General features: G+C 41.0%; 1 protein-coding gene across 1 annotated transcript in view; it reads right to left on the reverse strand.

Annotated features, from left to right (window-relative positions):
* The window catches only part of LOC115461366 (membrane-spanning 4-domains subfamily A member 15-like), a 93,683-nt gene extending 70,777 nt beyond the window's left edge, over window positions 1-22,906 (reverse strand). Inside the window, exons 1-2 of the mRNA XM_030191124.1 lie at window positions 22,763-22,906; window positions 6,894-7,013 (exon numbers count right to left, since the gene is read on the reverse strand). Coding sequence (XP_030046984.1) covers window positions 6,894-7,013; window positions 22,763-22,906 — 264 coding nt within the window. The remainder of the gene's footprint in view (window positions 1-6,893; window positions 7,014-22,762) is intronic.
* Between the last annotated feature and the right edge of the window lie 2,696 nt (window positions 22,907-25,602).

A 25,602-nucleotide genomic window follows, 5' to 3' on the forward strand; every position in this document is an offset into this window, starting at 1 on the left:
CCAGGATCTGAATAAAATAAGAGCAACTCAGATGTCACTCACTCCTAGTCACTACCAGAGTTACTCACATATGTGCTTAAATAACAATCTCATAGCAACCTCTCAGCATACCCAAAACTGGTGTATACAAATTCTCACACTTTTTCATTAAAACTGCCACTCACAACTGTCTCTGATCCCTGGGCAGACACTGGCACCATTAATAGAATTTTAATCAGTGAAGCAGAGACTGAACTCAGGTGTCCCTGAGACTCACTTCAGTTATCTTCTGAACTGCAAGTGAATACAATCATTGACTTCCAGTAGGAATTATAGATAAGGAGACTTGTGTGTAATCCCAGCCACTCTCAATGGTAGGATTCAAGGGATAAGGAGATTGGACCATTCAAGGTAATAGACTGGACACAAGTACCTAAGGGATTCACCGGCTGATATTCAAAGTGATTTAAGCGGGCAGGAATCACCTGTGGTGTCACGTCTGTGGCCGTGACCACCCTCAGACTTACCTTATTTCTGGGGGTCAGCTTCTTAGCTGGTTTCTGCCTATCCTTTCTGGAGTAGTTTTCCTTCTGTGTGCTGGCTGCTTCCAGCATGGCTCTAATTACTCCACTCTACTGCACCTGGGGGTGCTGCCTGAGTTAGCTCTACCTCTGTTTCCAGCCTGGAGCTGTTTGCTCCTCTGTGCTGCACCTAGGTATTCTAAGTCTCTCTATGTTCTGTGTGCGCTCTGCCTGCTCCTTGGTTTGTGCTCCTCTCACCCGCTGGTAGCCAGAGCCAGTGGCAGCCATAGTTTGTCTTGCTGTTCCTACCTGTTCCAGACTTTAGCTTAGTCCGGTCTGGTTCTTCCAGGCTGCCGGACTTTTCTCTCTTGTTTGTGCCTGGACAGCCTCCGTAGTTGCTTACTGATGGCTGCAGCTGCTCCTCAGGTGTTGAAGGGCTTTATTAATCACTTAGAGACTGCAGCCTTTGCCTTTGCATCGTCTAAGGTCCCTGGTATGTTAGAGTGCTCTGTGCACTGCTACCTTGTCCAGTTCAGTGTGAGTTTCTAGTGTATGACTAGTTAGCTTGGGCATAGCTTTGCTTGTTAGCTTGTGTACAGCTTTACTAGTTCTCCTGTGTGTTGTGTTGTGTGAGTTCCTAGCGTGTGACTAGTTAGCTTGGGTATAGTGTGAATGTTTAAAAAATGTGCAGAATGCAAGAGAAAAATCAATCTCACACTGGGTTTATCTATTGAATTTGAGTCTATTTTGGGTAGTGTGGGGTATAAATGTCATGAATAAATAAATAAATATTGGCACACCAAATATGCGTGTAGGATAATGTGAGAACAAGTATGCAGGAAAATGCATTAAGCATTAATGAAACTAGGAGATACGCCATATGGATATTATAACATTATCATTTATAGTTTATCATTGTGAATTTTATTTTCATACATTTTCTTTGATATGCATCATGGCTTCAAGAGGTTTTCCCTTTATTAGAACCATCTTAAGAGCAAACAACCTTATGAGTGACTATTACTGTCAGTTTGTTCATTTGTTTTTTTTTTATACAGTTTTTTTCATGTGTTTCAGTTAGTTGTACGTCTTTTTATCAGTACAATACACTGTATTTGGACAAATTCTATGCACATTTTAATTTGTAAACATTGTGAACAGCATGTCATATTCCATTGGGACATTTTTATGTATCATTTATATTTAATACATTCACTTTTTTTAGTATGTTTAATAGAATGCTACAATGGTAAAATGCATTTCAGATCCTCCAAGATAGCGCTAGGAAAGTTTTTTTCTTTCCCTGAAAAATTCATGATTTACTAAGATGATTACAAACATCCCATAGTATTTCTTTAAAAATTATGTAGCACATTTTTACTGATACTTAATGTTTACATTTTTGACTTTTATTATTTATTCACACTCATTTCATATGCCCTAATAAGCATACCTTAAGTATGGCTTATGCCCACAGCTGTGATTTCAATATCCATTCGCACATGTTTATTATGCCTTGTTTAGAATACATTTAGATTGGCTTGTGTTTATAATTGGTGGTGTTTTCATTCTTCATTTATCATTCAACAGATTCAGTCCATTCATTTTGTTTTACTCACATTGTATTGATATTCTTACCCCATACAAGACTGCCCATATGTAAGGTTCATATCTTCTTACTTTTACTCTTTCAGAGCAGTTATGCTCATATTTTAAAGGAACATTGCCGAAAGTATTTGTGATTGTCGAATATTTTTACCAAAGTTAATTTGCCAACATTTTAACCTGTACAACTCTTGATTTTGCCTCTTACCTTGATGCTGGTTTATAAGATATTAAACTTTATTTATTTATTTGCCTTTTTAAATACTATTTTAGATGACATTTATTTGTCTCACTTGCTTTAAGCACTTAAAAAGATGTTATACCTGTTAATTGTCCTTTACAACACATTTCACATTACTTAACTTTTTAGTCTACGATCTTATGTTGATTACCTTTACACCATCATTTAATCTTTTTATTACATATCCTTTATATTGATTTTTTATATTGATTATTTATATCTGTGCAGACTGCTGAAGTAGGCACGCATGTGCCAAAACATGGTACCAAATTTTTAACTACATATCGAGAGTCCTTGGTCTGTTTTGAAGAACCTGAGCTTGCTGTTTATTATAGACCATGAGGGGGAGTGGGGAGGGGACAGAAACATGCGTGGGATAAACATCAAGGAATCCTGTTCAGAAGGAAGGGATCCTCAGAAGCATAGATGAAATTGGGTAGCGGAGCCGGTGGTGGGAGGTAGGGCTGGTGGTTGGGAGACGGGGCTAGTGCTGGGCAGACCTCTATGGTCTGTGCCCTGAAAATGACAGATACAAATCAAGGTAAGGTATAAACAAAAAGTAGCACATATGAGTTTCTTGTTGGGCAGACTGGATGGACCATGCAGGTCTTTTTCTGCCATCATCTACTATGTTACCACATTACTATGAAACTGCAATATTTTTTTATATAGGTTTCAAGTTGATATTCTCTGGGGCCCACATAACTGTCTTATGCGGATCCCAGTTGAATATCGGCCGGGACTCACATAAGCTCTGCTGGCCAGCTCCACTGAACTTACCATCTGATTTTCAATGCCGGTGCCCACACATGACCCAGCACTGAATATCTGGGGCTAAATTAGCTGGCCGCGGTCAGTGTTTTAAAAATGCTGACTGTAGCCAGCTGAATGTCTGGGAGTTTGTAAAGATCTTTACTGCCTTTTGACTATTCGCTACTATCGCCTCTACTACTGTTGCCATTACAAGTGACTTTAGTAAATCATTGATTCAGAACAAAGTATTTGGAGTTGTCTGGGTTATTGAGTGAAGTATTTTAAAATTCTGTAAGTGCTTATTCAGCCTCCTTGTATGCATTAATAGATCGCCTAGGCAATTGCACAAACCCAGGATTACACCTGTAAGAGGTATTCTTCATGAACAGCAGGAATCAGCTCCTTACAACATGAGTGATGTCACCAACAGAGCCCAATGTGGGAACACTACTCCAGCTCAGGCTTCTAGAAATTTTGAGCAGGTTCCTCATGTATGGGAACCTCTTCCCATCTGCTACTGTCATACAAGACCATTTCAGTCTATTTCATAGCTTAGCATAGCATGAAATACAACTCCTTGGGGACATGGGATAGTAAGTGAAGACTTGTATCTTGCTGTCCATAGAGAACCCCTGCCAAGGGGATTTCTCCAAAGACTAGCAGTATACTAATTCCTCACAACATGCCTTCAATGAAAAAGGGGAAAGAAATGTGTGTTGTAACACAATTTTTATTTTTTTGTTTGTTTGGATTTTTTTTCTTTTTTTAGAAAGGCTGCCTGGAACTGAAAGAAATAGGCCTGGGGAGGGGGGTAGAGTTAGATTCTAATCCCCAAATAGATTCTGAAGTTCTGACTGGACAAACCTACTATCATGTTGGGAGTCCTGTCTTTCTCTATACAATAGTCAGACCCAGCACACCAAACCCTACCCCAATCCCTATCCTTGGCCTTAACAAGCTCCCTAGTGTCTAGTGGTAGCAGTAGCAATACGCACTCTTTACTGTTCATACAGCCCTAGATTTCAAAATAGCTGCCACAACCCCTAGCAGTAATTTCACAGTATTACTGCTAGTACAAAGGGCACTCAAGAATGGAACCAGTACAGTTTATCAGTGACCTGACACACCACGCCTTCCTCAGGGGTCAATCTAAAATGTAAACAAAAGTAACATAGAACACTATCCCTCCCCCCCTGTTTACTAAGCTACGCTAGTGGCTGCTGCGCAGCAATGCCAATACAGCCCATTCAAAGTGAGTAGGCTGTGTCAGCATTACAGCACCACCAGCCACTAGCACGGCTTAGTAAACAGAGAGGTATATTCAGTAATTTAAAAGCTATACATAAAAAATACAATAAAATGAACTAAGAACTGTACTTTGACCAAAATAACATATATTAAATTCAAATGTCATATAAAATACAATAATGAACCAAATCAGAGACTTGTAAAAACAAATGTTTGCCCAATTTTGATTTGATGCCTGCTCATGTAAGATACTAACTGAAGTGATGTGATAAATTAAAAGTAAAAATGAATTTAATGGCATGCAAAGATATGAAGTATGTGTTGTAATGAAAGTGAGACATTGTGAAGACATAAAAAAAAGTGCACCCATAATGTAAGTAAAATAACAGAAAAGATGATGAAAACTTGTGGCTTACCAATCAAGCACCACTAAATACTAGATTTGCTGCTCAATATATAGTGGTTCAACACAGCAAAAATCCACTCTTGCGAAAGATAAAGATGAGCTCAGAGTTAATAAAAGTACTAAAAATGCATATTGTCATCTAAACTGACAACAAAGCTACAGATGAAAAAATAAATATGATGTTAAGTGTATGTGAACCCCAAAGGGAACTTAACAACCTATTTATTTTTTCATCTGGTAGCTTTGTTTTCAGTTTAGATTACAAGATATATTTTTAGTACTTTTATTAAGTTGGTAAGCAACAAGTTTTCATCATCTTTTCTGTTATTTCACTTAGGGGCCCTTTTACAAAAACTCGCCAAAAGCTGGCCTGTGGCAGTATGGGCGTGTGTTTTTTGCGCACACCAGACCCTTATTGTACCACGTCTGGAAAAAAGAGATTATTTTAATGGCCCAGAAAATGGACATGCAACAAAATTAAAACCAGCACATGTCCATTTTTGGCCTGACTGAGATCTTACCGCCACCCATTGACTTAGCGGTAAGGTCTCATGTGCTACCCGGGCGGTAAGCATGCAGCGCACCAACTGCCATTTACTGCTGGATAGGCGCCCCACAATAGAAAATATTTTCTACTGTGTGTTTTGGCGCACGCCAAATTCAGAATTACCACCAGGGGCATGTGGTAGCCAGGTGTTAATTCTGATTTGGTATGCACTGGACATGCATAGGCCCTTACACACCTTTGTAAAAGGGTCCCTTAGATTATGGTTGCACTCTTTTATGTTGTCTTCACAGTATCTCAATTTCATTACAACACATATTTTATATCTTTACAGTCCATTAAACTCATTTTTACTTTTAATTTATCATATCACTTCAGTTAGTATCTTACATGAATAGGCATCAATTCACAATTGGGCAAACATTTATTTTTACAAGCCTCTCATTTTTTTCATTATTGTATTTTATATGCCATTGAATTTTAATATATGTTATTTCAGTCAAATTACAGTTCTTAGTTCATTTTATTGTATTTTTCATGTATAGTTTTTAAATTACTGAATATAATGTTTTATGTCATTTTTGTTTACATTTTAGATTGACCCCTGAGGCAGGCATTGGTTTATGCTGAAACACGGCCCATGTCGGGTCACTAATAAAGTGTAGTGGTTCTATTCTTGAAAGCCCTATGTGCTTCTTTTTAGTCTGTTTGTGCTGTGTACTTTTTACCCTCTCCGTTGTATGTTGTGTTACAGTATTACTGCTAGCATTCAGACTGCCAAATAAGAGCAAAACTCCCTTATTTGACAGCCTAACAGCTAGCAGTAGTACAGCTAGGGGCTGTGGTGGCCATATTGGAACCTGGGGCCGTACAAACAGGAATGAGTGGGTATTGCACCTGCTACTAGTAGGACTAAAGGACTCCAGTAAGGCTGGTGATGGAGATTGGGGGTAAAAGATAGAAGGGTCTGACAGGGGAGCCTCATAGGAACTTTATTTTTGCTGGGGGTGGGTTCATGAGGGGGTCTTCTTTCTATGTTGTGGTGCCTGAGGAAGATTTAATTTATTTCTTTAAAAAATTTCTATTTCGCACAATCCTACAACTCTTGGCAGATCATAACATTATATACACAATAGAAATAGTAACAAAACATACACAATTCAACATAACAAGTGAATGCTTTAGGGGGGAAGTGGGAAGGATTGGATATGGTAGGGGGTGGGGTAATCAGAATTCAGCAGGTATGACTGGGGGTGGGGATCAGGAGGGTCCAGACCTTAGCTTTGGCATCTGCCACTTAGAGCAAGCACTTGTGTGATTTGGGCTTACTTGAACTGTACACTACCTATCTAGTTGGTTTTTTTAATCTTTCCAGTGTGAGAGCCCCTGATGCAGCCTACAGACATGTTAGGTTTTATTTCACATCTGATTTTTTATTAATTTAATGATATTAAAGTTCATTTATATATAAAGCAACATAGGTTTATTTTGTTTGATATTTTAATTGATTTAGAAGTTTGTTTATAGTTATTGTATATTTAACCTTATTTATCATTTCTTTTTTTAAATCTCCCTTGTGGTACCTAGTTTGCTCATCTATGGTAGTATATAACTGAAATTCAAGTTTTTACTTACAATTAGCCCACCCCAGAATGGTAGTCCGCTGTGTATAGTAAAAGTTTCCAAATATCTAGTCAAATAAGCCAAGAAAATGCCAAATCCAATCAGTAAGACACCAACCAGGATCTGCAGACTCTAGGAGAGAGAAACATAAATTAATGCATTTAATAAGCACAGGAACAAAATTAACCTTTTCACCAAGGTAGGAAATTTAAAAGCTAAAATTTGTCTGGTTTATTCCCCCTAGGCTTTTCATCTGAAAGTACAGACGCCTGTAAATTTACAATCACAGGGGTCCTATGACCAAAACTCATCCTCATCTACCACCATACTTTCTGTACATTATATGTGACATTAAGGGCAGCTTAGGATGGCATCTGGAGCCATAGGATCCAACTTTTGAAAATCATTGGGGGTGATGAACTCATGATCTCAACACAAATTTACCCTTGCCCAAAAAACAAAACAAAGTATTGCTGGTTGTGAGTAGGCAGCCTGTATCTACATTTCAAGAGTAGGGAGGTAATGTGGGCATGGGGAATCCAATCTAATCTAATCTGGAATGTATACTCTGCTGATTCCCTTAAACTACAAAGTAGTATCAATATACTACATGAGCCAGTAAAATAGATTGGGAATTACAAATAAAGCACAAGTGAATTAGCATACATTTCTGAAATGAAAAGGTTTTAAGAGCATGGATGAAAAAGGAAATATGATTTCAAACATCTAAACTCTATCGGAAGGGACATCCAACACTGAACAGCCTAAAAACCAAAAGAACTTTTAAAAATCCTAGTGTAACGTTCACTTCTTAGTGAAGAAAAATGAATAACAAGCAAAATGTGAGATTTTAGTTTTAACTTTTTCCGGAAAGAAAAATTGAATCATATGCTCTGGTCCAATTCTTTCAAAGAGTTTAAAAACAGTACAAGTTGTTTTAAAATAAAATCAGGCTTGTACAGGAAGCCAGTGTAACCGTACCAGCAAAGGAGTGGCTCTAACAGTTTTATGACATTTAAAAATCATACATGCTGAAACATTTTGTAACATCTGAAGTTTTACAATTAACTTGTTTGAAATCCCAAATATAGACCATTGCAGTAATGAATGTGAGAAAACTATAACTAAAATAATATTGAGTAGTGCTCTTCCAGTTTGGTCTTGTCTTTGTTCAATTTTAAACGATGCAGCCTGAACCAACTATAATTTAGAAAGAGTCTTATCACAAGTACCAGCATGTCATTTGCATACAAGTAGCGTAAATCATCCAAATTTTGTAAGCTCTTCTCCAAAAGATGTCATATATATATATTAAATAAATTGGGGAGAGTGGAGAACCCTGAGAAACTCCATATAGAGGGTTCCAAGCAGTTGATAAAAGAGTCTTTCATTTTAAGTTGATACGATCTATTAATGAAAAATTCCTTAAACCACCTCAAAACTACACCCAATATGCCCTAAACAACTCAATCTGTAAAGAAGCACCTCATGAACTATGGTATGGAATGCAGCTGTTTTTTTTAAAGATATTTATTTATTCATAAAATTTGCATAAAATACAATATACAGTGAAAGAAAACCAACCGTGCTGCAAACCCATACAGTCATACCATTACTCTGCAGTACAAGGCAAAACAGATCACAGATCCTCCCAAAGCCAAACAGCAAAGGTGTATGAATTGAATAAAGTCACAAAATGGATGAGTCAAACTGCTGTCCATTCTTTCCATTTAACCTAGGGGTCCCAGATCCGAATGAAATTCACCAGCTGATTCCGACATAGAGCAGTAAGATGAGACATCTAGCAAATAAAATCCAATTTAGCCACATTGCAAACAAGATAGCAACAGGGGCCACTTCCAGACTGCAACCAAAAGTACTCTAACAGCAGTAGTGATATGAAAAACCAGCTGAGCATACTTTCCTAGTAACTCCACAGGCTTGACCTGAATAAGACCACAGCCCATGGACTTTGGAATTAGTATGCCAATGATATCTGGCATCAAAACAAAAATCATGTCTCAATAAGTTTGTGCATGGAGGCACGTCCACCAAATATGAAGGAACATGCCCCTATTCCCACAGGCCCACCAACACAACTCAGAGATTGTACCATATATTCGCTGTAGGTATGCTGGTGTCAAGTACTGCTGATACAACATTTTATAGCCATTCTCTACCAAATTGCTCACAATAGAGAGTTTAAGTAAACATTTAAATATTTTATCCCATACTTTGGAGTCATACTTACATCCTAGGAGGCCCTCCCAAAGTGAAATATATTTAATAGAAGAGTATAGCTCTTGTACCAGAGCTCGACAGAATCTAGAATAGCCCCGACCACTACTCCTATTCACTGCCCACTCCAAAGTTGTCTCATCTTGCTTCAACTCTGACAAGGCTAGTCTTCAAATAAAATCTGACACCTGATGATAATGAAATAAATCCTTACGGCCCAACCCAAGTTCCTTCTTGAGATCAGAGGAGGCTGCCATCAAGAGCAGAATAGTTTGAAAATATTGTCTTCCTTTCAGCAGGCATGAACAAACTTGGATCCAAGACTCCAAGAATGGATTAATGGTCCCTCCCAGAGCACACAGCTCCCCCAATGGCAGCAAAGGTAACTTCTTGCAAAAGGAGCCTGTTGTATCCGGACGCAGCTTTTGTGGCTATCCTTATACCAAGCTAAAAAAAGATTTCAGCTTGGCTGCAGTATAATAATGTTGAAAATGTGGGACTGCCATAACTTCCTTGTTGATAGGTTAATAAAGAACCAAGCACTGTACCTGTGGGGGTTTATGTCTCCAAATGTATTGAAAAACTCTCCAGGACAGAGTGAATAAACCTAGTGAGTAAAGGGATCAGAAGAGCTGTGACAAGATAAAGCAGCCTAGGCAACACCATCATCTTGATTCCCTGAACCCTACCTAACCAAGAATCATGCAAATTTTCCCATCTTTCTAAATCAGGCCAAATGGCTTGCAAGATCAGAGGATAATTTGCCTCATAGAGAGGGTTAATCCCCAAATAGAAGATGGATTTAGCTACCCAACGAAAGGGGAAATGTCCTTGTAACCAAAGACATTCCTCTTCCCCTGTCGTGATATTCAGAATTTCCAACTTGGCCATATTGGCCTTATACCCCAACACCACCATATTCGGCAAGCTCCTTAATCACTCCTTACAGGGACTCCTGAGGGTTAGTCAATGTCAACAACACATTATCTGCAAAAAGCAAGATTTTATTATAAATCCCCACACACCTGATACCCTGAATATCCTCCAGTTGACAGATCCTCTAAGCTAAGGGTTCTATGGCTAAAGTCAACAGGAGTGGTGAGAGGGTGCAGCCCCATCTGGTTCCCCTTGATAATTCAAAATTGTCCGTTTATCCCCCATTGATCTGCAAGCATGCTAAGGGTTCATTATATATAGTGTGCAACCAATCCAGAAACCGCCCCATTACCCCAACCTTCGACAGGGTGCCCAGCAAATATGACCAAGACACCCTGTCAAAGGCTTTTTTTCAGCATCATTCCAAGGAGCACCACAAATGAACCAGCCCCCTAGGCAGACCAGAGACGATGAAGCACACTCCTGATATTGTCAAAGGTCTACCCACCTTCAATGAAACCAGTTTGGTCATCGCCCACTAATTTATGCATGTAAGTTTGCAGTCTGTAAGCCATAATTTTAGTAAAAACATTATAGTTGGTGCCTAACAACAAGGTAGGCCTATAAGAATCGCACTGGGTGGGGTCCTTGCCCAGTTTTAAAAGAAAGGTTACTCCTACAAGATGTCATGAATGTGGCGAATGTAGCTGTTAAATCAAATTGAAGGATTGAATCCATACCCTTTGATTAAAAAAATTATTGCATCTGTTGTTAATGATAGCAATAACGATTCTGTACTTTGTGAACATCTGAAACCAAATTGGGTCTTATTCGAGTTATTATAATCATAGAAGCATACATAGAAAAATGCAGGCAAATAAAGACTGTATGGCCTATCCAGTCTGCTCATCCATGCTCTCTACTCTCCCTATCATTCCCTTAGAGATCCTATGTACTTGTCCCAAGCTCTCTTTAATTCAGATACTGTTTTTGTCCCCACCACTTCAACCAAGAGGCCATTCCATAAATTCACTCGCTTTCCATGAAGTAATATTTCCACAGGTTACTTCTGAGTCTATCCCCTTTCACCTTCATCCTATGTCCCTTCGTTATTTTTTGTTACATTTGCATCTTTGCTTTCCTGACTATTTTCTTAGCTTTTCTTAGCTTTTCCAGATATTGTCACCTGTCTTTCTCTTTCTGCGACTTCTTGTAGTTTTATAAAGGCTAACCTCTTTTTCATTACCTTTTCAGCTACTACTTTTTTTTTATTATTATTTATTTATAATTGTTTTACAACACTTTTTACAAGCCATACACTTGTCGAACAGAAACACAGCAGAAACTAGCACACAAATGAAAAAAACATCATATCACAAAATTAAAGTCAGCTTTCTTAGACCACATTAACTGGGAAGCGTGACTAAATCATATGACATTTATTATAGGTAACTTCAAATATATTAAAGGCTACGTGTGATACCTCACCTATATTACAGTTGCCAACATTATTTTAACTTTTTTAAATCAAGAAAAGCTTTTAATTGCTCAGGTGCATAAAATATATACTTCATCTCTCCAAATCGAATCAAACATTTACATGGGTAAGCAAGGAAAAAAGTTCCGCCGAGTTTCAATATTTCCTTTTTCATAGCCCCAAAATGTATAAAATTGCACTGAAGTGAGTGCCTTTGTGGGCACCTACCCATGGTGCCCTGTTATAAAACTGCCCTACTAGGAGGTAATTCTATAAAGTCATTTCTACACCTATGTGGCTATATGCACACATGAGTAACTCTTACCAACTGCATAAGATGCATACTTTGCTGGTAGATGAACACATGAGCTGAGTTTGGATGGTGATGCACACAAGTTTATGCTTAGATTATAAAGTGCTAGAATTTATGTGTACTTGCAAAATATAGGCATAGATATCAACACCAGCTCTAGGTCTGGAGTAAATATCCATGTCTGCAATGTAAATTTTGTAAAGCCCAACACTCTTAAATATCAATCAAAAAATTGCTGCATAAACTAACAAATGTAAATTGAAACTTGAAAATTTAAACCCCAACTTCAGTGGTGACTCTTTTCACATGGACATACTCAACCCATGGCTCGCCTGCCTACTCATCGGTCATTCCCAAGTTATTATTTAATTCGTAAAACATTTCTTTGTATATGCTTAACTATTCCCTTTATCCATTTTGAATAGTGAATCGACCACTCAAATATAAGAAAATAAAACTTATCTTAAGTTCTCAAAAGACCCACTGCCAACATGGGCCATGTTTTGCCACCAGCTTCATAAAGGTGTGGTCCTAAGGTTTCAAAGTATTTATTTATTTATTAATTACATTTGTACCCCGCGCTTTCCCACTCAAAGCAGGTTCAATGCAGCTTACATAGTAATTGGGATTACAAAGTATTGATGGAGAGAAATAAGTTGAGTATTATCGGAGTAATAAAAGAAATAGGAATGTAGAAATGCAGGGATGAGGGGAGTAGGAGCAGTAAGAGCAAGGGTAAGTGAGCAATTGGAGGGTAGATGAGGCGGAGGGGAATGGGCAAGAGTGAAGGGAGTAGGAGAGGTGTGAGTAAGGGTAGGTAATCATTCGGGGAGGGGTCAATGAGGCTAAAGGGGATAGAATAGGGCAGTGGTGTGCTGGTAAATTTTTAACAACAGGCTCTCTCCCCGGTCCACCTCGGCGCCCCTCCGTCCACCACTGCGCCCCCACCCACCTCTGTGCCCCCCCATCCACCTCTGCGCCCCCCCAAAATTGCAGAGCTGGCTATAGCCGGGGAGGGCAATGCATTACTCTCTCCAGGAAAAAAAATTAAATGATCCCAGGTTCCAATCTAATTCATGTTTAATATGGGATAAAATGCCATAAATAAGTAAATAAATATAAACTTTTAACGTTCAGCACCTGATTCTCAAAGTGGACATATTCCAAACACTATAATGAAAATAAAATTATTTTTTTCTACCTTTGTTGTCTGGTGACTTTGTTTCTCTGATTATGCTGGCCCAGTATCTGATTCTGCTGCTCTCTATCTGTTCCCTTGACTCCGTATCCAGGGCTTCCTTTCCATTTATTTCTTTTCTTTCCTACTTTCTTCTTCATTTCTGGTCCTCCGCAGACTTGACTGTACAGTGGATCCAGCTTCTGCCTATTTTCTCCATCCATGTGCAGTTTCTCTCCTCACTTCCTTTTCCCTCATCTAATCTCCTTCCTCTATCTTCCCTCCATGTCCAGCATTTCTTCTCTCTCCCTTCCCTTCCCTCCCCTCCATCCATGTCCTGAAACTCTCTTCTCTCCCCTGTCCCCCTCTATCCATCCATACCCAGCAATTCTCTTCTCTCCTCTGCCCCCCTCTATCCATCCATGCCCAATTGTATTCTCTCCCCTGCCCCCTCTACCCATCCATGCCCAGCGATTCTCCTCCCTCCCCTGCCCTTCCCTCCCGCTCCCATCCATGTCCAGCGATTCTCCTCCCTCCCCTCTCACTCCCATCCATGTCCAGCGATTCTCCTCCCTCCCCTGCCCTCCCCTCCGGCTCCCATCCATGCCCAGCAATTCTCCTCCCTCCCCTGCCCTTCCCTCCCGTTCCCATCTATGTCCAGCGATTCTCCTCCCTCCCCTGCCCTCCCCTCCCGCTTCCATCCCGCTCCCATCCATGTCCAATGATTTTCCTCCCTCCCCTGCCCTCCCCTCTCGCTCCCATCCATGTCCAGCGATTCTCCTCCCACCCCTGCCCTCCCCTCCAGCTCCCATCCATGCTCAGCGATTCTCCTCCCTCCCCTGTCCTTCCCTCCTGCTCCCATCCATGTCCAGCAATTCTCCTCCCTCCCCTGCCCTCCCCTCCCGCTTCCACCTCATGTCCAGCAATTCTCCTCCCTCCCCTGCCCTCCCCTCCCACTCCCAAACATGCCCAGCCATTGTCCTTCACCCCCACTGTCCCCTCCTGCTCCCATCCATCTTTTAAAATACCTCATCGCCGTTGAAGCGCCGCTTTAAAGTCCTGCTATGTCTCTAGCTTTCCCTCCCTGTTTGCTGCAGTTCGCGTGAACTTCGTACCCTTAGTCCCGCCTTCTGACGTATAGAGATGCAGCAGGACTTTAACGCGGCACTTCAACGGCGAGGAGATATTTTTAAAAGATGGATGGGAGCGGGAGGGGCCGGTGGGGGCAAAGGACAATCGCTGGGCATGTTTGGGAGTGGGAGGGGAGGTAAGCATGGCGCCCTCCTGCCATGCTTACCTCCTGCAATGGAGCCGGCTCGCCCCGAACAACAACCGGCTCGCAAGAGCTGTCAAAATTTAACAAGCGGCTCTTGCCAGCCGGAGCAAGCCGGCTCCAGCACACCACTGGAATAGGGGATAAGCATCCGTTTCCGTATACAATTCAAGCTCCTCTTATTGACCTATAAGTGCATTCACTCTGCAGCCCCTCACTACCTCTCCACCCTCATCTCTCCCTACACTTCTTCCCTAGAACTCTGTTCATTAGGCAAATCTCTACTAGTTGCACCCTTCTCCTCCATCACTAACTCCAGACTCTGCTCCTTCTATCTCGCCACACCTTATACCTGGAATAGGCTTCCTGAGCCATTACGTCTAGCTCCATCCCTGGCTGCCTTCAAATCCAGGCTAAAGGCATACCTGTTTGATGCTGCATTCGACTCCTGACTTGTCACTTTTATCTTATCCTTGTGTCCTTCTGTCTGTCCTTCCATTATCCTTATTGATCCTGTCTTTTTGTCCTGATTTAGATTATAAGCTCTTTTGAGCAGGGACTGTCTTTCTTCATGTTGAATTGTAAAGCACTGCATATGACTGGTAGCGCTATAGAAATGATTTATAGTAGTAGTAGTAATAAGCAGGGGAAAATGAGGTGCGAGATGTAGTCTAGGTCGTTGTCATTGTCTCCTGAATATGTGATGAATAGATGGGTTTGTGGAAATTAATCTGGATCGTTTGGGTAGGCTTGCCTGAACAGATGGGTTTTTAGTGATTTCCGAAAGGGCAGATGGTCACTGAGTGATCGGATTGGTCTGGTGAGGGCATTCCAGAGTTGGCTGCCTAAGAAGGAGAAGTTAGATCCATAATAGGTTTTGTACTTGAGTCCTTTGCAATTGGGGTAGTGTAGGTTGAGGTAAGTTCGTGAGGTTGTAGACATGTTCCTGGTGGGGAGGTCGATCAGGTCGAGCATATAGCCTGGAGATTTACCGTGGATAATCTTGTGGATTAGTGTGTGGACTTTGAAACTGATTCGTTCTTTGATAGGGAGCCAATGAAGTTTTTTTTCGAAGAGGTGTTGCACTTTCAAATCGTGGTTTGCCAAAAATGAGTCTAGCTGCTGTATTTTGGGCAGTCTGAAGTTTTTTCAAGATGTGTTTCTTGTAGTCTAAGAAAATACTGTTGCAATAGTCGGTGTGGGTAAGTACTGTGGATTGACCCAAGTTCCGGAATGTATAAGATTAAAACTCATAATTAATCACTGTCGATGTTCATACTCAATTCCTATCTCTAATAATTAAAATCACTATGACATTATCTCATCTAACACCATTAACATCTGCCTTCTTTCTTGCAAATATGGCACCACAATGCCGTTCAGCATCTTTAAAGAGTTTTCAAAAAACAATGTGGTATTGGGGAACCAATAGCAACAAAATTATTAAAGCAACATGAAGCCCAATCAAGTTCCAAATTTAAACCCTTTGGATGAACAGTATCAAGTACACAAATCCATCTCTGCTCTTTCTAATTAAGAAATTGATCAGAATTACCACTCTCCCTCCCTAGTTCCACTTTTTCCAAAGTCTGCTAGCATATATATGTAATCAAATGGTTCTTTACAATCCAATGTGCTACTAAAAAAAGTCATTACAACCTGATTTTTAATTCTAGACTTATGCTCTGAATTTAATAGATCTGATAAATAGACATTGAGGGGCATAATCGAACGAAAACGTCTATCTCCATGGGCGTTTATCTCCGAGAACGGGTCCGTGAAGGGGCGGACCAAACCGTATTTTCGAAAAAAATAGACGTCCATATTTTATTCGACAATTTGTGAGCTGGGCGTTTTTGTTTTTCAGCGATAATGGAAAATGAAAGCGCCCAGCTCAAAAACGAATAAATCCAAGGCATTTGTTCGTGGGAGGGGCCAGGATTTGTAGTGCACTGGTCCCCCTCACATGCCAGGACACCAACCGGGCACCCTAGGGGGCACTTTTACAAAAACAAAAAAAAAGGTAAAAGAGCTCCCAGGTGCATAGCACCCTTCCCTTGTGTGTTGAGCCCCCCAAATCCCCCTCAAAACCCACTGCCCACAAGTCTACACCATTACTATAGCCCTAAGGGGTGAAGGGGGGCACCTACATGTGGGTACAGTGGGTTTGGGGGGTTGGACGACTAAGCATTAAGGAGCACAATTGTAACAGGTGGGGGGGGTGGGCCTGGGTCCACCTGCCTGAAGTCCACTGTATCCCCTAACAACTGCTCCAGTGACCTGCATACTGCTGCCAGGGTATGACATTTGAGGGTGAAAATAAAAAGTTGTGAAACATCATTTTTTTGTGGTGGGAGGGGGTTAGTGACCACTGGGGGAGTCAGGGGAGGTCATCCCCGATTCCCTCTGGGGGTAATCTGGTCATTTAGGGCACTTTTTGGGGCCTTATTCATGAAAAAACAGGGTCCAGGAAAAGTGCCCTAAATTCTAGCTACAAACGCATACTTTTTTTCCATTATCGGCGAAAGGCGCCCATCTCTGTTCGGGTGATAACCATGCCCCAGTCCCACCTTCACCATGCCTCCAACACGCCCCCGTCAACTTTGTACGCTTCCGCGATGGAGTGCAGTTGAAAACGTCCAAGTTTGGCTTTCGATTATACCGCGTTATTCGTTTTTGTGAGATAAACGTCCATTTCCCGATTTAGGTCGGAACTTGGGCGTTTTTCTCGTTCGATTATAAGCAGGATTGTATCTTATAGACCACATTACCACTATTACAGTTAGTGTTTGCTCTCACCATGATGATTAGTCGAGGGTTAGGTGTCATCCACCATAATCCTTCAATAGTGGGCATTCAAATTCTGGTGGGGAAGATCATGGAAGAAGAGATAGGACACAGTATGGACAAACTGATCATGAATGTTCTTTTCAATTGGGTTGGAGGCCCAGAGGTTGGAGCAAAGTGAACACACAAACCGAATATTTCAATCCATAGAATCACAGTCCACAAATTCAAGCACAGATGCAGCAACAGAATCAGTAGTGGCAACTACTGCAGATTGCAATTTATCAGTGTCCCAGTTGGAGGTATTGCAATTGGGATTGGGTTTTGTTCCCATGGTTCGATAAGATTCCTTTTAAACTAGGGTTGCAATTCAAAGATTTATCTGCAGAACAGTTACAAGAAAATAAACAATTAATTTTGGCAGCTGACAAGGGGGAAGCAGTTACTGTTCAATATTGAATTAGAATTAGAATTTTTTATTTATAAACCACCTTTATGTAAGGTGGGTGTACAAAAAAACCCCATATATAATAAAAACACTCAAAACAAACAGTACAGGTCTCCATAAATAACAGTCAACATATAAGCACAAAACCTGCTACACAAAATAAATATCTTTCAAATTCTTCTTAAAGAGGTACGCTGTGGGTCATTCTTTAAGTGCAGAGGCAGTTTATTCCATTCTGTTTGTGCCATGTGAGGGAGTAGATGGCATAGTGAAGAGTACTCCTTCACTAATGATGCAGTTCAGCCACCTTGCTTCAGATGGTGCCAATCTGCCAAGGCGGAGGCCGAGTCTGAGTTAGAGGGATGGGACTCAGGCCAGAAGAGCATTAAATGCCCCAATTCAGTGAGAGAGAGGCCCTGGAGAAAGAGATCTCCTAGAGGAAGGCTATGAGAGAAGGAATCCTCACAAGGAATTGGATGGGCTATAGTACCTGGGGGATGCTCATGGAAGCAGAGTGGACCTTAAGCTAATATCTCCAGAGTCTATGTGGGAAAGACAATGAAAGTAGGAAGCTTCTGCAATTACCTTGAAGACTCATATGTTGTGTGCCCTGAAGGAAAGCTTGTGTTGGACTGTGCTTGTTTGGAACAGTAACATTGTATTTAGGGTGTGGAAAAAAGCCAGCCCTAGTAAGATTGATGGGTTTGACAAGAACACTGATATCACTGCAGTCCTTGTCTGCTAGTGTCTGAGAAATCGTGTAGCCAACCGCCAGTCACACACACCACTACAGAGGATGCACCAGTTCTAGTCAAATCCAAATGGAAACGGCAAAGATACTTAAACAAAGATAAATATTTATTGGAGATGTTTAATCAACTGACTGACATCCAAAATTATTGTACCCTAGATGAAGATCCACTTCTTGAGCTTCAGCAAGAAATTTTGCACAGATCGAGTGAGGCATTTTTTGTTAAAATGATTACATCTAAAGAAATTACAACTACTACTACTATTACTTAACATTTCTAGAGCACTACTAGGGTTACGCAGCGCTGTACAGTTTAACAAAAAAGGACAGTCCTTGCTCGAAAGAGCTTACAATCTAATGGGCGAAATGTCGAGTTGGAGCAGTCTAGATTTCCTGAATAGAAGTATGGTGGTTAGGTGCCGAAGGCGACATTGAAGAGGTGGGCTTTGAGTAAGGATTTGAAGATGGGCAGGGAGGGGGGCTGGCGTATGGTCTCAGGAAGTTTATTCCAGGCATGGGGTGAGGCGAGGCAGAAAGGGCAGAGCCTGGAGTTGGCGGTGGTGGTGAAGGGTACTGAAAGTAGGGATTTGTCATGAGAGCGGAGGTTACGGGAAGGAACGTAAGGGGAGATGAGGGTAGAGAGGTAAGGAGGGGCTGCAGATCGAGTGCATTTGTAGGTTAATAGGAGAAGCTTGAACTGTATGCAGTACCTGATCGGAAGCCAGTGAAGTGACTTGAGGAGAGGAGTGATATGAGTATATCGGTCTAGGCGGAAGATAAGCATGTGGCAGAGTTCTGAACGGACTGAAGGGGGGATAGATGGCAAAGTGGGAGGCCGGTGAGGAGTAGGTTGCAGTAGTCAAGGCTAGAAGTAATGAGAGAGTGGATGAGAGTTTGGGTGGTGTGCTCAGAGAGGAAAGGGCGAATTTTGCTAATGTTATAGAGGAAGAAGCGACAGGTCTTGGCTATCTGCTGGATATGCGCAGAGAAGGAGAGGGAGGAGTCGAAGATGACTCCGAGGTTGCGGGCAGATGAGACGGGGACGATGAGGGTGTTATCAACTGAGATAGAGAGTGGAGGGAGAGGAGAAGTGGGTTTGGGAGGGAAGGCAATAAGCTTGGTCTTGGCCATGTTCAGTTTCAAGTGGCGGTTGGACATCCAGGCAGCAATGTCGGATAGCAGGCCGATACTTTGGCCTGGGTTTCCGCAGTGATGTCTGGTGTGGAGAGATAAAGCTGGGTGTCATCAGCGTAAAGATGATATTGGAAACCATGAGAGGAGATTAGGGAGCCCAGGGAAGAGGTGTAGATTGAAAAAAGAAGGGGTCCAAGGATAGATTCCTGAGGAACTCCAACAGAGAGCGGGATTGGGGTGGAGGAAGAACCATGAGAGTGTACTCTGAAGGTACGGTAGGAGAGATAAGAGGAGAACCAGGAGAGGACAGAGCCCTGGAACCCAAATGAGGACAGTGTGGCGAGAAGTAAGTTGTGATTGACAGTGTCAAAAGTGGCGGATAGGTCAAGGAGGATGAGGATGGAGTAGTGGCCTTTGGATTTGGCAAGGAACAAGCCGGATTGAAGCAGATCGAGGATGGCATGAGAGGAAAGAAAATCAAGGCAGCGGCTGTGAACGGCGTTCAAGTATCTTGGAGAGGAAGGGTAGGAGGGAAATGGGGCAGTAGTTGGAGGGACAGGTAGGGTCAAGTGATGGTTTTTTGAGGAGTGGTGTGACTACAGCATGTTTGAAGGTGCCAGGGACAGTTGCAGTGGAGAGAGAGAGGTTGAGGATATGACAGATGGTGGAGTGACAGTAGGAGTGATGGTGTTAAGTAAGTTGGTGGGGATGGGGTCTGAGGAGCAGGTGGTGCATTTCGAGGAGGAGAGAAGATGGGCAGTTTCCTCTTCGGTGATGTCAGGAAAAGAGGAGAAGGAGGCCTGGGTTGGTTGGTTGAGGGAGTGGATTATAGGGTGAAGAGGAGGAGATGGTTTGGTGGTGAATTCGAGGTTGATCTTCTGCACCTTGTCGCGAAAGTAGTCAACTAGTGTTTGAGGAGAGAGTGAGGGGGGGGGAGCAGAGGGCACTTTGAGGAGGGAGTTAAGGGTGGCGAAGAGACGACGAGGGTTAGAGCTGAGGGAATTAGTCAATTGGGTGTAATAGTCCTGTTTGGCAAGGAATAGGGAGGACTGGAAGAAGGATAGCATGAATTTGTAGTGAATGAAATCAGTATGGGTGCGAGATTTCCTCCAGAGGCGTTCAGCCAATCGGGCGCAGGAGCGAAGGTATCGGGTGCAAGGGGTCAGCCAGGGCTGGGGGTTAGTACGCCTTGTGGGACGGGAGATGGCGGTGCAAGGGCGTCCAGAGGACAGAGTGGCATTGTAAGTGGAGACAGCCTTGTCTACAGACTCGGAGGACATGATGGAAGGGAGGAGATCAGAGATACTAGAGGATAAGGTAGGAGGGTCGACGGCCTGGAGATTCCTGGAAGTAGTGGTTAGTGTTGGGCGGGACTGAGGGGGAGGATGATGAAGTGTGAAAGTGATCAGGTGATGGTCAGAGAGAGGAAGAGCTGAGGTGCAGAAATTGGAGGGTGAGCAGGTAGAAGAGAGTACGAGGTCAAGACAGTGGCCATATTTGTGAGTAGGGGTGGTGGAGCTCAGTTGGAGGTTGAAGGAGGAGGTTAACGTGAGGAACTGAGAAGCGTATGAGGCATTTTTTGTTCAAATGATTACATCTAAAGAAATTAGGTATTTTTAAATGTGAGTCTCACCTGAAGTCACCTAGAATGTATTTTATACCTAAAATACATGAAGATATTCATCAACTGCCAAGACGGCCAATAGTGACATTAAGTGACACTATTAGAACTGCTCAGTAAATTTATAGATTTTTTTTTCTTAAACCTGAAGCAATGAAAGTTAGGTCATATATCCAAGACACTACTCATATTTTTATAGAAGGTATGTAATGAACAACTAATGGATCACACATGGTTTGTATCCCTAGATATTATTTCCTTGTATACTCAGATTTCAGAAGAAAAAGCATTGAATATTATAGAACAGTCATTGGTAATTAGGGGTTCTTCAGTTTGTTTCTTGATGAGATTGGCAAAAATGGTCATGGTTTTACAGACAATTTTATAAGCAGACACATGTGGCTATGGGAGCTTCTTTAGCACTTTCTACGGCCACACTATATGTCGCACAATTTGAGGAACAATATTTGTACACTTCGAGATGGTTTTTATTTATACAACAGTGGAGATGATTTGTAGATGCCATATTTTTCTTGTGGGATGGAACTAGGGAGCAACTAGATGTCTTCATATTTACAATTCACTGCTACTTATAATAAATAACAGATTGATTTTTTGGATGTTCATTTATTCAGAGTGGGAATGGAGATCCACACCACATTATACTGTAAACCAGAGGCAAGAAACACATTCTTACAGTCTGGGAGTTTTCATTTTTATCGAAGTTTAATTTACCTACTAGTCACATTTTACGAATCAGGCACATTTGCTCTACTGTTGAAGATTTTGAACAACAGGCAATTCTCCTTAAACAACTCTCTTAAGCAGGAGTACCAGCGGCATGGAATAAGTACATGTGATCGCTTAGAAAAAGGAAGAGTTAGGGGGTTACAGAGGATGGGCAGACTAGATGGGCCATTTGGCCTTTATCTGCTGTCATGTTTCTATGTTAATGATGTGAGATAATATTGCAGCAATTTTAATATTAGAGAGAGGAACTGAGTTTGAATATTGACAGTGATTAAGAATGAGTATTAATCTTATACTTTGAATTTGTAGGACCATACCATGATGAAGCTGGTGGCAAAAAAAAGTCAATGTTGGCAGCGGGTCCTTTGAGAGCTTAAGATAAGTTCTGGTTTCCTATATTTGAGAGATTGATTCACTATTCAAAATGGCTAACGGATTAGTTAAGCTACAAAAAATATTTTACGAATTAAATAATAATTTGGGAATAACCAATAAGGATGCAGACGAGCCATGGATTGAGTATGTCCATGTGAAAAGAGTCACCGTTGAGGTCAGGGTTTGAATTTTCAAGTTTCAATTTTCATTTGTTGTTTAATGCTGCAATATTTTGATTGAAATTTAAGAGCGTTAGCCTTTACAAATTTTGAATAGATTACCCCCACTACATAAGAAATTCATGACCGTATTAAATTGATTCATGTCTGCACTATAGGCATGCTTTAGGTGACTGACACCAATGTTCTTTCTAAGCTGTGCAGAAGTCCTCCAACTGCATTCCTGCCAGTAGGTTTCAGTAGTGAGGGACAGATAAGCTCTACAGGATTCCAGGCCTTCTATCACAATTGGCAACATGATATTGAAGTACCACCCTCACTGGCAGGAATGCAGTTGGAGGACTCCCACACAGCTTAGAGGGAACATGTCCACAGTAAAGTGACTGAGGCACCTTTCTTGAGAGCGTAATGATCTTTGCGTCTAGTATTGAAGCTTGGTATTGAAGCTTCTCTTTAAAAGAATTGTATGAATCCAAGCTCACCCCAAGTACTCTTGGATGCACTTTATTGAGTTTTTGAAGCACCACTGTACACCGACTCCTGGAGGTTGAATATCCTGGCTGGGAGGTCCCGAGGCTGTTGGCAAATGTTAGTGTAGTACCAGCTTTCATATCAGATGATTCCATTTTGCTCTAACGACTGTGAATAAAATAGAAAATCCACAATTAAAAAAAATCTGGTTATAAACATCACTAATGATAGGTCTAATCACAAAATCCACCACATAGTAATATCAAGTCCATTTCCCTTGATCTGTCTACCTTGTTGCATCTCTTACATTACTCTGTGTGAGAGTATTTTCCAACTTTTATGAGGCTAACTTTTATAAAACTTTTTCTGCATGCTATGCCTGCTTTACATGTAGAAAAGGGCTTTTTATGAAACTGAGTGGTCACACACATGCACAAAAAGGGGGCAATTCAATAACTGGACACTCTCTTCTAGGTGAAATGTCAAGTAGTAGTAGTAGTAGTAGGTGCCCCGATGCTGCATGGTAAGAACCTATAATAGCATCAATTGTGAATATAACTTATAGAATTCTGTAAATGGTGCATGTGCCAGCATTGCCCATGTCTCTTCCATGTTCCGCCCATGTCAATGCTCCCCTTGTAATTATGTTCTATGCCACATACAAAATAGCACTTAGGTGTTTTACTGCCACATATGCATGGAAGTGTACGCATACCCACAAAAGTGACAGTATTCTCATTGTTTAGTTACCCAGGTAGCATGTAAATGTGCATACCTTGTTATAGAATTAGTGGGAAAGTACATACACAGATTCTGTCTACATGATCTGCACATGGGTATACCTGAGGTTGTAGATTGGGCTGAGATGAAGTTACAATGTACATACATTTTTTTAATTTCCTCATTATTTATACATACATAATATAAAGGATATGTAAGAAACAAATATAAACAAGAACAAAAATTTAGAAAGAATATAAATCATATAGTCCACATCATGGAAGATCTCAGGCAAAATCAAGTCAAATTGACTTTCATTTCACAAGCAAAGAAAACAATTAAGCAACATTTTCTTGAAGAATAGGTTTGTCTAATAGAAAAGTATATGTACAACTGTACATTTTTAAAAATAAATTACAAAAATACACCCTAAAGAAAATATACACATCTATTTTTAAAAGCAAGTATAAATTTATACATGGGCATGTTGGTAGGGCTAGTTCTGAAAGCCTAGTTTATAAAGGCATGTGATAAGCACTTTATAAAACAGGCCTAACATAAGCATCTTTTTGGACTTGTCACATAGGTGCTCTGTTATTTACCCCCCCCCCCCCCCCCCCATGAAGTAGATTCTATATATGGCGCATGGAAAATTGGCGCTGAGAAAATTTCCGCCTAAGCATATTCTAAAAACTTCGCCTAGATTTAGGCATAGTTTACAGAATACATTTAGGCATTTTTATAGAATATGCCTAGCGACATGGTAGCACCTAACTCCAGGCGCATCCATTTATGCCAAGTAAAACTGGGTATAAATATTGGCACCTAAGTTAGGCATGGAGCAGGTGCATTCTATAATCCTACACGTAAATTTTCGGAACACCCAGTCCACACTCATGGCCATGCTTCCTTTTTTTACAATGTGCATTACAATTTATGCAGACCACTTTGCAGAATACGCTTAGCAAGTAGTGTGTGTAAATTCTAATGAATGTCAATTAGTGCTGATAATTGCTTGATAAGATCCAATTACCAGTGCTGATTGGCTTGTTAACCAATTAGATTATGCGCATTGTTATGGAATCTGCTTAGATTTTGACACAGAAATCTGGTCATGATATATAGAATCTGGGGGTATATGTGTACATCTGACCACCTTCACTGCTAAAGCTGTGGCCCTGACCATTCTTTAACTTTAAATCACTCCACTCACTGAAGAAAAAATAGCAAATACAGTAAAATAGAGGGTTCAAGACAATGTTTTTGATATGCTACTGATAGGTGAAAGCGAAAAATCTGGTATTGTGAGTGTCAAGGGTGAAGGGGAGGAATATATATTAGCTGATAAGGATAAGGCGGAGAAGGGCCAGAAGACAAACACAAATAGACCTTGATAGATTTTCAGAAGAGTGTCATCATGAGAAGGCAGCATAGTTTGTTTGTTTGTTTTTAATTTAATGTTTTTATTTATGTAGATTATATACTTTACATTCAAAGAGTAAATTTATGAATAATAATGGAAATAGAAAAAAATAGAAAAAACAATCAGGAAAGCAAATCACTCTATTTAACAAAATAAATAGGAAACTAACTCTCAAAACTTAGACCCATATGGATTAGGCCGAGACACAAGGACAATTATAATAAGAAATTGAAAATTAACTAGGCAAAGTGAGGAGTAGCACTCACAGCCAACCTTACAGCATTCCTATCAAGCAGGACGACCCAAGGTGGGAATGGGTGCAGGATCCATGGTGTCTGCTGAGAAGAAGTGCAGGATCCATGACTTCAGGTAGGAATGAGTGCAGGATCCATGACTTCTGGTGGGAATAGATTGGCCACTATTGGAAGCAGGATACTGGACTAGATGGACCATTGGTCTGACCCAGTATGGCTATTCTTATGTTCTTATATAAGGTTACAGGCCCATCTCCCTCCTTAGCAATAACAATTTTTTGCAATTTGGGTGGATTAAAGAAAGCATGTTTAACAACATTTAGTGACACCATACATCTACAGGAAAATTTTAAGACAAAAGAGCCTCCCAGAAACAAGACTCTAGAATGCAAGGTCAAAAATTCCCGTCTTCTTCTCTGAGTGTCTCTAGAAAGATCAGAACAAACCTGTATAG

This window comes from Microcaecilia unicolor, chromosome 1, assembly GCF_901765095.1.
Source record: "Microcaecilia unicolor chromosome 1, aMicUni1.1, whole genome shotgun sequence".
In the NCBI taxonomy this organism is placed as follows: domain Eukaryota; kingdom Metazoa; phylum Chordata; class Amphibia; order Gymnophiona; family Siphonopidae; genus Microcaecilia; species Microcaecilia unicolor.